The sequence below is a fragment of the Chroicocephalus ridibundus genome, chromosome 2 (genome assembly GCF_963924245.1).
Source record: "Chroicocephalus ridibundus chromosome 2, bChrRid1.1, whole genome shotgun sequence".
Lineage (NCBI taxonomy): Eukaryota > Metazoa > Chordata > Aves > Charadriiformes > Laridae > Chroicocephalus > Chroicocephalus ridibundus.
Window position 1 is genome coordinate 132,924,198 of NC_086285.1, and position 15,293 is coordinate 132,939,490.

A 15,293-nucleotide genomic window follows, 5' to 3' on the forward strand; every position below is an offset into this window, starting at 1 on the left:
AGTGCTCCTGCACAAAGAGTAAATCATCACAGAGATCGTCCTCTTATTAATGCGCACTGCTGAAACCCGTCAGGGAAACATTTACAAAATGTCAAAACAGGTAAACCTGAAGCCACAGAGCTGATATTCTCAGTGGGAGCAAATGGAAAAATTCACACTCTCCAGCCTACTGGAGTCTAAATATGTCTTGAGCAACACACTGGATGAAAACAGGAGGGAGAGGAGTTACACAGACAGTGGTCTTCAAACAGGGACATTACACGTATTTCCCACCTAAGAAAGAAGGGAAGCTGAATAACAGGAATTGGAAATAAAAGAGCAAAAATGCATCTCAAAATATCAAGCTATGCAAATAAGTACACACTGATGGCTAAACATTTTTCCAACAGAAGTACTCCTGCTATCAAACTCAGACTAATAAAAATGAAACCGGTGCCCAAACTCCTTTCACAATGGAAAAGAAACTCTGTTTTATTTTTCCCTAATTGGTTTGGTGACTTGAGAAATGTTTAATAAACAACATGCATTTTCATTATTTCAGATTACTTAAATAAATTTGGTACAAATATCCCAAGAGGACTTATTATCTGATTAAAAATGAAAAAGCTTTACAGACCGGATCCCACTCCCATCCAATATCAGGCGTACCTCATTATCTTCAGGGGGAATATGAATGTGCCTATAGTTAGCTGCGATTTATTAACTTTTCTGCAAAGCTTTTCTCAATCTAACGTTCATTAGATGCCAGACTTGGGAACCACAAGACCAAGGCAGCAGTAACCTATCATGACTCTGGCCTCCATAAGCACAAAAGCATTAGTATTAATTAAATGCCTCCAGACCTTCCTTTCTGCTGTGACTGCGCTTGCTGCAGAGCTAATTGCTTCTCTGCTCCAGCACACGCTTCTCGTGCCTGCCCTGCTGCACAGCAGCCAACTTCATGTTTTCTAAATGGGATGAACAGCCTGCAGATTGTAACTCTGATTGCTGCACATCTTTTCAGGGTGCCTCGTAAGACAGTGGAAACGTTTCATGCGGACCAAGTGACCCTACAGTTGTTCTTCAACTGAATTTTTCATGTTAGGAAATGAGCTGAATTATAAAACTCAAAATCTCAGTGGCCTTTTTAAAGCAAGTGCATCGATTAGGAAGATGAATAGAAAAGTCTTGATTGCAGCTGACATTACGGTTGTGCAACATTAACATTTCCAGCTGAAGAGAAGGACTTAGTTCATATAAAGGTTAAGAAGTACTAAAGAATCTAGGAGATACAAATGACAAATATGTTTATCAAAAAAACAGCTCTGAACCGACGGCACTGACTTGTGCTCTATTATTACTTGCTTCACAATCCCACGTAAGAGGATTACAGTCTATTTTGGCACTATGTATAACAAGAGTATACAGCACATCACCAAGGGGTTGTACGAAGAGGCTGCCTCGTATCATCACACCCACACATATATTCTTCGAGGCAAATCCCCCACATCAGAAAACCACCAGCTGTCAGTTCCCTGAGCTCCACACCATTTTGTTACTCAAGAAAACGGGGAAAAGCAAAAAAGTCAACAAGTCTTTTGCTTTTAATTTAACAGGAATGCAATATAGCCTACATTAAGGGCAGAATTGTATTATTTTTCAGTCCTCTGCATACAAAAATAACCATGCTGCTCCTCACACTCCGTATCCTGATTCAAAAGAAAAGCAGCAGACAGCAATCCTAAGAGCATCCAGGGACTCTCTAACACAGTCACAAGGGTTACGCTAGTGTCTCTTCTAATGCTACGCTACTAATTCTTCTAATGTGTCCAGACAGGCCATGCAAACTGGGATTAATCCAGCACTAGAAGAGTTGCTTAGCCCAGCAGTTGTACTTTGGAGAAACCTTAATGCTTAGACCACAAACTAACTGATATGAGCATCTTATTAAACTAGACAAGGGAAATTCACTACATTCCTAATACACTACACCAGTTTCTTCCTGTCAGGCACAATTCAAACAAAAAGCAGCTGGCTCATAGTGTAGGATGCCTATCTGCTAATATAAACCTCATGGCTATCAAACTCTTCTACCACAACCATTCAGCAGTCCTCTCACTGTCCGTACCAGTTACATCTTCCTCTCCTACAGGAAAGTGGTCAACCTTGACCCAACAGTTAGCAAAAGATTCTAGTATGCCAACTTGGGCAAACAATGGGATGTCATTTCTCACACACCCTGCAACTATGACATTTGATAGATCCCTTCTTCAGTCTTTGTAATACTCAAGATATGCATAAATATACAGTACAACTCTAAGAATTAAAACATGGGGGCTTCCTGAAAGCATCACACTGCATCAGACCCACAGTAAGCTCTTCTTTTTGTAGGATTTAAATTTGGAGTGTGGGGATGCAGGGGAGGATAAAGAGGGGAATAGGGATGAAGGGAAGTTTATTACAGATCTATCTGATCATAAACAGCTCATTTTTACCTTATCCGAATACTTAAAATATTACTACTTACCCAAAGGAGTAATAGCTGCTCTAACAACATCAGTGTAGGAACTCTTAAAATTATATTACTTCATATATTCCTCTATTTTTCTCTGATAAATTGAATCTCATATTCTTACTGTAGGCTGAGAAGGGATATACGTACCCAAGGCTTCTAACTCACCACATTTAAAAGCTTTTTTCAACTCCTTTCCCATTAGCTAGGCAATCAGTTTTACCTCATTTCTCATAGACAGCTGATCTTCTTTTAATTATCACAAATCCATGGGTGCAGTAGCCTTACCCACTCTTTCTATTTTGCCTTTCAAGGTGAAATACCTCCCTACTTGCTGTCTCTGCCCTACTTGATTCCGAGTGTTCAAAGCTGGAGCTTATAGAGTTTACAGGTTATGAGCTGGAGCTCCAGCTTTGGACACTTATAACCCATAAACTCAATAAGCGCAAAAAATGTCCTAATCAAACCAAAAATCAATTGCTAGCAAATACCAAGTAAGGCAAGGAGCAAAGATAATGAAGAAAGGTCATAGCATAGGCCCAGGCACAGAGGTACTCCAAAATGCAAAGAGTACTCTTTTAGCAGCGCTCATCTTCCTTCTCCCAGAGCTTTTGGAAAAGCCATGGGAGTAAACATACGGATATCATTGCCTACTTTGCTTCTGCAGCCAAAGGAATTCACACTGCCTAGCTATATCTTTGGCATTATGATCACTGTCCCAGTAAATTATTTAGTCACTGAGGTCAATGAATATACAGAGCTTCCACATACCAAGAGAGTGCATTTGCTATTTAGGAACTATAATTTAGTGTACAGCTCTTCCTTCAAGCATCAATTCAGTCCTTAGCTCTTCCTTTGAAAAATTATTTACGGTATGGCATTACACTACAGTGATGCAGTGCTGAGTTACAGCCTTTTTACTCTCTTTGTACAAGGGGACCTCCAGGTGTGGTAACAAACACCTACTTGTTTCAGACAACCCCAAAACCCCACTTCCTGCCCTCAGTCATGCTATTAGCACAAGAAACGCAGTTTTCTGAAATTCCTCTTTTAGGCCAATTATATAAGTTAGCAGATAAATGCCTGAATTTGTGTGCATCAGCACTACCATACTGCAGACTCAAAAGCTCATGTGTTATCTGTATTCCTCCATGACTATAAAATTTCCCTAGGGATCTCCTCACTATTTCTGTCACTAGACAGCTGTATTAAATCAAGTTGATATAAATTGCCCATCATGTTTACAGAAATTACAGACTCTAATATTTTGTAGCGGTCTTCTGTGAATTTTTTACTTTTTTAAATGGGAGGGTTATTACTGAAGCTAATTCACTCCAGAAGGTCTTCACTCACTTGGATGAAGTAACAAATGGAAATGTAAATTCAGATTAAAAATCACAAAGTGGCAAACTATTTTGTTATTATTTTTTAAACTCCAGTTACTGAAATGGCAGGGTTCAATGAACGGCGTGGAGAGGCATGTTGGGCAAAAGCGGGAGATGCTGAGCTGCGGGCCAAAAAAAGCGTAGGCAGAAACAAAGCTGCTCTGTTTTCTCCATCTCAAAGACTCCCGGGACTTGCCAGGGGCTTTCCTGGACTCCACAGACACTTACAGCAGCACCTTCAGCCCTTCCCATGAACTCCATCTGGAATCGGCCCCAGGACTCCTCTTCTGGCTCTGCCCCCCACCACCTCGGAGCGCACCAAAGAGGCACTGCCGGTCCCACGCCGCTGGCACTAAACCTCCCCTTCTCCTTCACCTTTTCTGGTTTCTCTTCAGCTGACAAGTCCCACCTATCAGCATCCTCAGGGGATTTTGCTCATGAATTTCACATGCTTTTGACCTGCGAGCCTATATGGGCTCATTCTTTTGGGGCCTGCGGTGGAAAAGGTAGTGTTTTCAGTTGTCTTACACATAGCAAAATCTACTGAGTCAACAGTTCAGCTGAATACAGCAATTTCTCTTTAAGTACAGGGAAAGCTTAACACCCAGCAACATCAGATAATATCTTACAGAGTATTTCCTTTAGATATTTTTAGATGCAAATGGGGCTTGCTTAACACATTTTGTTTGCCTAATTACAGGTTAGCAGCCACCACAGCAGTGCTCACAACTATTTCACTATCTACTTTGGTTTATCTACAAAAACACATTTCTTAAAATGACTTCTGGGGAGGTCGGGTATTTAGATTTTAATCTAACCAGGGACTGAAAAAAAGGAGAAGTGGGATCTAAGGTGTCATTGGGAGCGCTTGACCTCAGGAGCCTGCTGGCACCTTTGAGGGCCCACATGACACCCGAAGGAAAGCACTGTGAACAAATCTGTGACAAACACTGGGGTAAACTACAACTTGAGCATGAAACAGCAAATACCATGCCCTGGCTAGCAAAGCATCTATGAGAAGATACGCTCAGCTAATACAGGGATTATCTGAAATATTCTGACTCTAGAGGATAGCTTAATTAATCCATAAAGGAAAGGATACAACCACAGAAGAATCCATCCAGGATCTACTTTTTATCACTCAGAAGATGCTGATTGAAAACAGACAGATAAATATGGAAAGTAGTTGCTAATTTACAAAAGCTTACTAAATTCAAACAACTGAAGAGCTGGTGGATGGTTTCACAGCAGCACTGTATTTTAAGAAAATCAATGCTGAGACACTCTTGAGGCTTTCATTCTAATCCTGTAAACACCAAGGGTAAAAGGCACAGAGGATAACAGTCAGATTGAGGTCCTACTGTGCAAGGTGCAAGGCAAAGAAAGTGTTACTGTACATATATGCAAGGAAAAAAACGGGAGCAACCAAAAAATATCCCAGCAAGATAATGAATAGAAAGCAAGCTGCTTAAAAAGAACCTGTACTGAAACTGGAATAGAAAATCAAAGAGGAACAGCACAGGAACATACAATTAGCGAACACGTTTTGCTGTGTTTTGCAAGTACTTCAAATGATACAATTCACATTTATTTTCTTCAAATAATTTTTGCAACCACTTGTTCAAATTACAAGTAAAAATATACATGTTTTTTTTTCCAACTGCGTCTCTCCTACAAATTTACCATGAAATGTAATTCATACCAGTGTACGATGTTTTTCACTGGTGTAATTTGTCTTTGCTGCCAAGTAAGCTGTTTACCTACATGAGAATTAGTGGGTTTAGATTAGACTATCAGGTCTAACGGCAGCATAAAATAGCACTTGAGTTTCTCTGTTCACGCTTCCCCACTTCACAGGTAAGAACAAATTCCCTGTGGCAGAAAAGAAGGGAAGAGGAAAGACCCTGGTTCATTAGCTCTCCCGTTAATGCCATGCAGTGTGTCTGAATTTCTGGCCTTGTGACAGCACAACAGATGACCAAACTCCCAACTGTGCAGTGGCAAAGCAAGACACAGCCCATACTTCTCCGTGCTGCCGGACACTGACATATTCTTTCCCATCATGTTCTGTTTTTTTCTGGGCATTTGGAAGGAGTTGGGGTACAGATCTGGCTGACTCAAGTGAAATTAGCTGCACGCACACTGCAGAGTTGTCTGCTGTCATAACTTTGCTAGCTTCAGCCCATGTGCTCAGATAGTCCAACTGAGCCGTGGTAAAAGCACCACAGTGCTTGAATAAAAGCATGGATGCCAGGACTCAGAAGGCCAACACAGTTCCTAGAATCACAGAATTACAGAATGGTTTGTGTTGGAAGGGACCTTAAAGGTCAGCTAGTTCCAATGCCTTTGGCAAGGGCAGGGACACCTTCCGCTAGACCAGGCTGCTCAAAGCCTCATCCAGCCTGGCCTTGAACACTTTCGGGCATGGGGCATTGACAGCTTCCCTGGCAACCTGTGCCAGTGCCTCACCACCCTCACAGGAAATACTTTCTTCCTAATATCTATTCTAAATCTACTCTCTTTCAGTTTAAAGCCATTACCCCTTGTCCTATCACCACAAGCCCTTATAAAAAGCCCCTTTCTGGCTTTCCTGTAGGCCACCTTTAGGTACTAGAAGGCTGCTGTGATGCCTCCCCAGAGCCTTTTCTTCTTCAGGCTGAACAACCCCAACTCTCAGCCCGTCTTCATAGGAGAGGTGCTCCAGCCCTCTGATCGTCTTCGTGGCCCTCCTCTGGACTCGCTCCAACAGGTCCATATCCTTCTTACGTTGGGGGCTCCAGAGCTGGACACAGTACTCCAGGTGGGGTCTCACAAGAACAGAGTGGAAGGGCAGAATCACCTCCCTTGACCTGCTGTCCACGCTTCTGTTTATGCAGCCCAGGATACGGTTGGCTTTCTGGCCTGTGAGTGCACATTCCCGGGACATGTTGAGCTTCTCATCAACCACAAGTTGTTTGCTCCCTGTGCAGAGCTCTCACTTCCACAGGTTCCCCAGGGAAAACATTTCCCTCTTCCGACTGTGCCACTTCAGCGCCTTCAGATTACAGCCCGAACGATTCCCAGCATCTCCCAGAGCTGCTGAGGGGAAGTTGCAGAGGCACCCTTGGACTTGGAGCTGAGATTTTGACAGTTCTTCCAACGATTCACACAAAGGCAGGTGATGGGTTTGCGCTGCCCTCAGAGTCCATGTGGCACCGTCCCATCCATCAGCAACGCGAAGCAGAGCTAACATTTACTTTGACCCCTACAATCAACAGAGGCAACAACTGCCAGAGGGGACTAGCTGAAGTATGTGCCATTTTTGCATGGTAACTCCACAACTGTTTTCAGAAGAAATGGGAAAGGCATGTAAAAACAACAAAAAAGGAAAACTGAGTTCATGCTTCCCAAGTAACAAGGGGTTTAAAAGTGCTATCAGGGTGAAAAAGACTTAAAATGGGATTAAAAAGAGAGTGCGAGACTGAAGAGTCTGATTTGATTGAGTTACTTTTCTGCTCTTTTAATATCCACGCATGAAATCCATCCACCTACTTTAAAAATCAGAATTTTTAGATCCTGGCCTTCAGGATGAAACAGCAGGTTGAGCCTCATTTCTACCATTGCCCATGTTCCTTGCACAGCCAAGACAGAAACCTAGGTATCTTTGAATGATGGTAGGGAGAAATCCGGTCTCCTCTCTTTTGACTGCATAAGCACTTTCACAGCAATTAAGTCCTCCCAGGTGAGTCACCACTGAATGAAAGTTAAGGGAAAAATGCAGGAAACACAAAGCACCTCTAATCCACTTGCAACAGGAGTAGTTACAGTGACCCTTTACAAAATAGTCACGGTATCCAGCAGAGAGCTAGAGAGCTAAAGTTTCCAGCCCTGGGGTAATCAGACACTAGGTCCCAAGCCTTCAGTTCCTGGGAGAAGGTACAAACAAGCTGCTACTTAAAGGCCACTTTCACATCTAAGTTTCCAAGTTTCTCCGGGGACCGCAGCAGGTTCAGACACTTGTCTGCCCAAACCAGCCCTGCAGCAGAGCTGGCCAGAGAAGAAAGGAGCTGATCTCCGAGAAAACACCATTCCCAAGCTCCAGCAGGTGAAAAGGGCACTGTCAGGCTCAGAAACAAAACGCTGAGCATTTTGACAAATGCTAAGCAAGGAACACAACCAGGCCTGAGACTTCAGTGCATTTCAGACCCCTGGATCCAACCCAGTTTTTCTCCTTTCATATAAAAGTAAAGAGACAAACAGGGAAGCACATGCCTAAGTCTCTTCTTGCTCCTAAGAAGGGCAAAGCACATTTTGCCAGTAACTTCATGCCATGCTTTGTCAATCCAACTGCTTGTGAACAATGACACAGGTCATGGCAAGGACACCGCAGGAGAGATGCAGGAAGCATCCCTAAGGGACGTGACACTGGCAGGGCAAGTGAAGGTGTATCACTCACAACATTAAACCCCTCGGGCAGAAAACTTCAGAGGAAAGGCTGCCCCCACCTTTCATTGAACTCACTGTATGCTCACACTGCTTACACAGACACTAAACCCCACCTTCTCTAAATGCCTAAAGAAATTATATATAGGATAACAATACAAAAAAAAATTATCAGTCCACCTTTGGAGCAGGAGACAAAGTGGAGAAGAAAAGTAAAATCTATGTTTCTATTTCCTCACTTATAGGAACGGATAATAAACCTGCATAGCACTACTTTAAGTAATTATTAGGAACTGTGCCTGCTGCCTGATCAGCGTTTTAACAAAAAAAGATGTTACAGAAATGCCAGAGAAGCACAATACCGAACCCACTGTGTGCTAAATCATCTGTGTGGGAAAACAGCATAATCCACAGGCACAAACAGACCTGCAGTCACTTCACCTGCATCCCAAAATGCTCCCTATGCCCAGCCGAGGGCACAGCGCAGCTCTGCCCAGCTGGGTCTGCAAACAAAGCAACGACAAGTCTGCACAAAAAGGATTTTGCTGATGGGCCAAGTCTTAGCGTTAGCCTATGGATAAACCAAGACGTGGCTTTCACTCAGATAAACTAAAATCCTGTATTTGAGGAATAAGCTCAGCACGCTGCTCTTTTACAAGGGAAATACAGCAAGCAGTAAAAAATGCTGGTGAACAGCATTGCCAGTTTCAGCTTCAATGCCCTTTTGCTTCAATTTTTGATTCATAAAATCCTCCCTCCTCACAGGCATGTTGTAAAAATAAATGTACTGTGTGTGTAGGGTTTACTAAGTATAGGGATCAATGCTGAGAAAACCCTGTAGGAACTAGCCTTTTCGGGTACCAAGTATCAGGAAGCATATTCAATGTAAACCACAAGTGATCATCGACTGAATGATGACAATAAAATGAAATGCTGGTCAGCCGTTTTGCTGCTTCCAGACAGTCCCTCCTGTTCCAGCCTTGGAAAACCTCAGTGATCTTGCAGTGTCCGTACAGAGGACCTGATGCCCTTGGCAGGCTCCAGCTCCTGTCCTCCGGTGGCATCCATAATCCCAGAAGGGGCCAGACCAAGACAAATCAATCCCAGCGGCACAAAAATCCTGTGCTTCCCATGCCAACAACCAGGCAACGGCGCATTACGGAGACACAGTTCATTCAGCAGCTGCACTCTGCCTCAGGACCCAGGCAGGGGCGGTGGGTTCCTGATGGAGTACGTGAAACTACTCCTTCTGCCCTCTCCTTCCAGGTGGGACATGGATATAGGGGTAGATTTAACTAGAAATACAGTAAATACAATCTACATACATACAGGTTTGGGGGAATTATGTAAAAGACATGAGGGGTACACAGAGCATCCAGCTGTAAAACACTGGTAAGAAGGTGATTTCCAAGCAGAATATAGTCACAGTGAAATGGTTTACCTAATGCTAGGAACAGCAACCCACAAATGATCCTCATGAAAACAAAGCTAGAGTCCAAAACATTTCTGAAACTAGTCTAAATATTTATTCTTTTTCCAGGTTAGGAAAGGATTTTCTTCCCTGGCTCTCAAGCCATTATCTGCACCAACCCATTTACACAGGTTTATCCAATTTTTCAGCTTTTATGTCATAAAAGCTTTATCTTTGTGTTTTGTAATTACGGTTTGTTCCCAAAACTATGGAGAGTCTCCATGAAATTAAACTGGCTTAGACCCTTTTCTCATATCATATCCTGACCAGCCTATATCATTCCGGAAACTGAAACAAACTATCCTTAGCACAATTACTAATTAATCCACTATCCATTTTTGGGGTGTACTGGTTGAAAGCCATTCCTGAATGCTCAAATACTCTCATTAATGTAATATTTCTGTAAAACCTAACGTTGACTTTCTATGCATGAATTTTCAACGCAAATTCCTTTTTTTATTATAATAAACACTTGCTAAAGAAGAAAAATAGTTTAAAAGTATTCCGGCATTGTAATTGCACTAATAAAACGTCCCTTTCAAATTGCCACACTGAAGAAAACTGCTTTTAAAATTCCTGATACAATTACGAGGTAAATTCACATTCAAGGCAAATTACTGGATCCCTACCAAAAAAAAAAAGTTTCGAAAAAGCACAAAACATGCTGTAAGTGCTAGAATTTGACAAGTAGCAGAAACACCACCAACAGTACAAAACAAGGCTCACGAAGTCCAATTCAACTCCAACTTAAATGGCAATTAATTCAAATAATTAATTAATTAAAAGGAGAACCTGCACACATCGGGCAGCTGACAACAGACATGCTACAGTACAGCTGCGCACAGAAGGAAGAGACTTTAGGAGCTGACAAAGACAACTTAGTGATTGCCCAGTTTTTACAGAAAGCGTGCAACTTCCATTTTGGATTATCTGTGATTAAGGGAGCTGGTTCTTATATTTCCTAGGCACCTGTTACAATCACGACTTGTTTCCAAGCCTGATGTCATACATTTTCTCAAAGTTAGCATCAGGGCATCAAAGCACCACCAGGTTTAAGGGGCAGGAGGACCCGGAGGTGGCACTGCCTTCACGAGGAAGAAACATCCCACAGAAGAGTGAGCTCGCACATCGCTATGCCAGCGGCCCAAATACACGTCCCCGCTTGGCACCTTTGTCCTACTAAAAATGACATACCACCTTGTAAACTGGCGCCGTGCCACCCTGACAGATGGACTTAAGTGTAGGCAGCCAAGAGACTATGTATAAGCATCAAATATGTTTTTTGAGAGCAGGACTTCCAGCCAGGAATGTTAAAACAGCTGTCCACATTGAGCTCGCATGCCTACACTTAAGAGGATATGCTATTGCCACTCGAGCCCTGAGCTGGATTAACTTGGAAAATAAATAAAATAGCTTCCACAGCCACATAAGGTGAGTTTTTGCAGAATCAGGATTAGCGATACTCAGGGGGGCTTTACTGACCTACGATTAGTGGGCACACTGGCGGGGCTGAAGAGCTCTTCAGTTCTGCAGCTCGGTGGAACTTTTACTATGTGCATGATTGTAGACAAACGAACACATCTTTATATTAATGTTACTTTTCTTTGGGGAAAAAAAAAAAAAAAACAACATAGAATGCAATAGCAGCATGATTACAATCACACACATTAGCAACCTTCCACTTAGTGTTAGAGGATACTTTGTTTTTTAATTAACTGTCCTTGCTCAGATACATGTATCTGTCTGACTGGGATCTGTTTCACTGGGCTTTCCTCTCTTTTCAAAACTTCTGCTCCCAGGCCCCACTCCAAGACTTTTTGTTAGCTCATGGCTACACGCATACATACCTTTTACATTTTGACATCATTTGCATAGCTTGCCCTAGTAATAAAATCCCACTGCCTTGAGAAACAGGCATTGCATAACGTAAGATGTGCGGTGGCTGGCCTGCGGAGCCATGCCCTGGCCACCTCTATCCCATCCCTGTGCCCGGCTGAGCTGCCTGCTCCCCACAAACTGCTCTCCTCGAGGACATGAAACATTCCAAACCACTGAGAAGCTAAAAAAAAAAAACCCATGTTTGTTCACATCAATGTGCCAAACAATGTTGGTTTTTTTTTCACAGAACTCAGGTTTTATCCCGCCCCTCAAAAAGTCACTGGCCTAAGTCTAAATAAAGTGAGATAAATATTCAAACCTGAACAAGTTAAAAGTTTCCTCAGAATTTCAGACTATTTAAAAAAGATAATACCAAGATTTCCAATGGCAAGCAACATTGCTTCCAGCCCTGAGTAGCTTAAAGACTGAAAGGAGGTGATGGTACATTTCACTCGATGTTTGAACATGCTTTGTGTTCATTTTAATTCTTCTCCCTGTGGACACAATCAGACCACAGACATACATTTTTCATGTACGCTGTAGCTGGGTACCTCATCTTCACCTCCTCAGTCACTACATAGGAACTTCAGCTCTACGAGGGTACTGCCGGTATAGATCAAAGCTGACTTAGTGCCTGGCGACAGGGTCACACACAGTCTTCCAACAGCTGCTAGTGTCTTTTACCTTTGTTAACTTTAAGGATGATCTTTGCTGCAATTAAAAGTTACCTGAGTCACTTAATTACAATTTCCTGTGGTAGAAGCGCTTCGGTGGCAGGCATCGTTTCTCCTGCAGAGCAAGGATTTCCGACCACCGACCTCCTCCTTCCTCCTCTCCCAGCGTTCAACTCTTTTACCCTTCATTCCTCCCCTACAGCCTTTCCATTTCCCTTTTTTCCACGTTTTTGAGGACTGTTTGCAAAAGTTTCGGTCCCTTCTCTGCTGCTCCAAACTACAGTTACTAACCTCAGCAACAAGATTCTTTGCTTTTTCATACTGCCAATAAAGTTGTTTCCGGGTTAATCTAAATTTCCATACCACTTAACCTTTCTCAGAGGGGAGGAAGAGCAGGAAAACACTTTGTCAACTATTTCATCAGGCAGATTAGCAATGCTGTGAAAACAACAGAAAAAAACCCCGCAGATAATACCTCTGCCTCCTTCCAAAAACCAACAGTGCCTCAGGCTTTCTCAAGACACCGCACTTAGACTGCGCATGGCTTTAAAACGGTTCAGGGAACAGCCAAATTGCTGAAGAACAGGTCAAAAGGAATAAAAATACTGATCCGGATCACTACTTCTGCTTAATAAAGTAATTACACACACACCCTGAGTGTATTCCTTTTGTGCACGTCTATTTTACATGGAATGATTATCTCCACGGTTATCGTAAAGCCAAAGTAAATTGAACTGCAAATGGTAATGCTGAGCATCCAAAATCCCTTGGCAGCTCCCTCAGCCCCGTAAGTGCCTCTCCTTATTGGAAAAGAATTTGAAGGGGTACATGAGGCTCATTTCTTACAGAACCACGTAAGATACTAATGCAAATTCAGAGAATAGTCAAGCCTTCTTACACATTACACAATCAAAAACGTATGGTGTTCGTTATCATGTTCAAACTCCCAAAAAGTTTAGCACTCAGTTATCTGAGAAATCCCTTTCTCCCATCCTAAGAATGACTATCAGGAAGACCTGTCTGTACCTGCTGAAAGCCAGGTGCCAGATCGGACTTTGATTTTGTTGAAACCCTTGAGCTCCTGTAACCGAGCTCTTAACCCTGAAGGTTTTACTTGCTGTTTTATCAACCTTTTTTTTAACTCTTTCTGATTTGCCGGATAATTTATAAATGCCAGCCAAAAAGTCATTGCTAGTTAAAGATAAATGAATGCTGGAAAAGTAAAATAAAGCATGCCAAAATCTCTCAAAGTGCTTATAAAACATTAACATTATAGATAGAGACTCTAGGCTAAAGGGATGATGCAGAGCTTCTGTATTAGCAAAAAAGTAACTTGAAGGGGCACGGCAAACTTTTAACATTGCTTTCTGAAAAAGTCACCGGCTAATGCCAAATGCTGAAAAGCGTCAGAGAAGCCGACCTTCTCTGCTGCCCCGTTCCCCGTGCAGGAGGGTGTGAGTGCAGCTGCTTTTACAGACACTACCTGTCACGGCTCTTCACCACTCTGCAAAACATTTTAAAACAGGAAAGCACGGCAATTTTACTTCAAAAGTTCACTTCAGAAGGAAAACTTAGCACAGATGTTGTGCAGAAGGAACAGGGCAGAAGTAGCTGTAACAGGTCCCTCAGCGAGACCTGGGGTTCAGCCTTCAAAGCACCCTGGTACTTAGATGCCTTACCTAGGTAAAGCGAGGCGTTTTCTTTCTTGACATTGTCATCTAGGTAGGTTGGTCCCAAGGTATAGATGGGTGTCGAGCCCATGCCAATGAGGATTTGGGCACAAATGAATAAAGCTACATAGAGAGAGTGGTCGTTTCCGCCAGAGTCCTTGACACAGGCCGGCGAGTCCCACTGCTCTTTGGCGGTGCCATTGCCAGTCACGCACAAGCCCTCGTTACTGACGGAGGAGTTCAATTCCTGGATCTGGTACGGCGGAGAGATGAAATGAGGTAAGGAGAAGAGCGCAGCCCCCAGGGCGATGAAAAACCCCCCTACAGCCAGCCAGAGCGGCCTCCGTCCGCGCCCCCCGAAGTAGCTGATGAAGACCACCACCACCAGGCTCCCGATGTCGAAGCAGCTGACCAGCAGCCCCGACTCCGAGCTCTTGAGGCTGTATCTCCGCTCGATGGTGGTGATGACGCTGCTCAGGTAGCCGGAGACCATGAGGGACTGGATGAAGGTCAGGAAGCACATGCACACCAAGAAGAAGCGGGAGTCAGCCAGCACGGCCCGCAGGCACGCTCTGCCCGGGGGGCCCGCCAGCAGCAGCGGCGGCGGCGGCGGCGGCGGCGGGGGGCCGGGGGACACCCCTCGGCCGGGCGCCGCCGGCTGGCCGCGCTCCGTCCTGCCGGCGGCGGCGCTGGGGGACCGAGCAGCCCCGCCAGCGGCGGCGGCTCCCCCGCCCCGTCCGTCCCCGGCAGCCGGTCCCGCGGCGGGGCTCGGCGGGGCACCGCCGCCGCCCCCCCCGGCCGCCAGGGGGGAGCCGAGCGCGGCCCCGCGGCCCCGCGGCGCCGCCCCGCCGAGCGCGGGCAGGCTGCGGCACCGCGGCGCCTCCGCCCGGCCCCCCCCGGCCGCCGCCGGCCGCTCCGCCCCGGGGCACCGCTGCGGCGGGGTCCCCGCAGAGGCCATGCTGGGTCCGGCCGCCGCCTCAGTGCAGCCCGGCCGGCTCCATCGCCGCCGTGCGTCGAGCGCGCTGAGGGGCCCGGCGGGAGCGCAGCATACCGGGGAGGGGAGGAGGGAGGGGAGGGGGGTGGCCCTAGCCGCGGCCGCCGGCCGCCCCGCTGCACGTGTCAGCCAAAGTCCTTTGTGGCTCCATCCTCCCTCCGTCTCGCTCAAGGGGCCGCCCGCCCGCCGGGGCGTCCCCGCTGCCCGGCGGCTCCTGCTCCCCGCCGCCGCCGCCGCCGCATGCCCGCGGCGCCGCGCTCAGCAGCCGCCCGCTGGGGCCCCGCCGCCGGCCCGGCCGCCGCGGGGGA

The 15,293-nt window shown here is 45.2% G+C and overlaps 1 protein-coding gene across 1 annotated transcript in view; it reads right to left on the reverse strand.

Annotated features, from left to right (window-relative positions):
• Positions 1-14,949, reverse strand: part of SLCO5A1 (solute carrier organic anion transporter family member 5A1) — an 84,922-nt gene extending 69,973 nt beyond the window's left edge. The window contains exon 1 of the mRNA XM_063327033.1: positions 14,001-14,949. Coding sequence (XP_063183103.1) covers positions 14,001-14,949 — 949 coding nt within the window. The remainder of the gene's footprint in view (positions 1-14,000) is intronic.
• Positions 14,950-15,293: the final 344 nt, after the last annotated feature.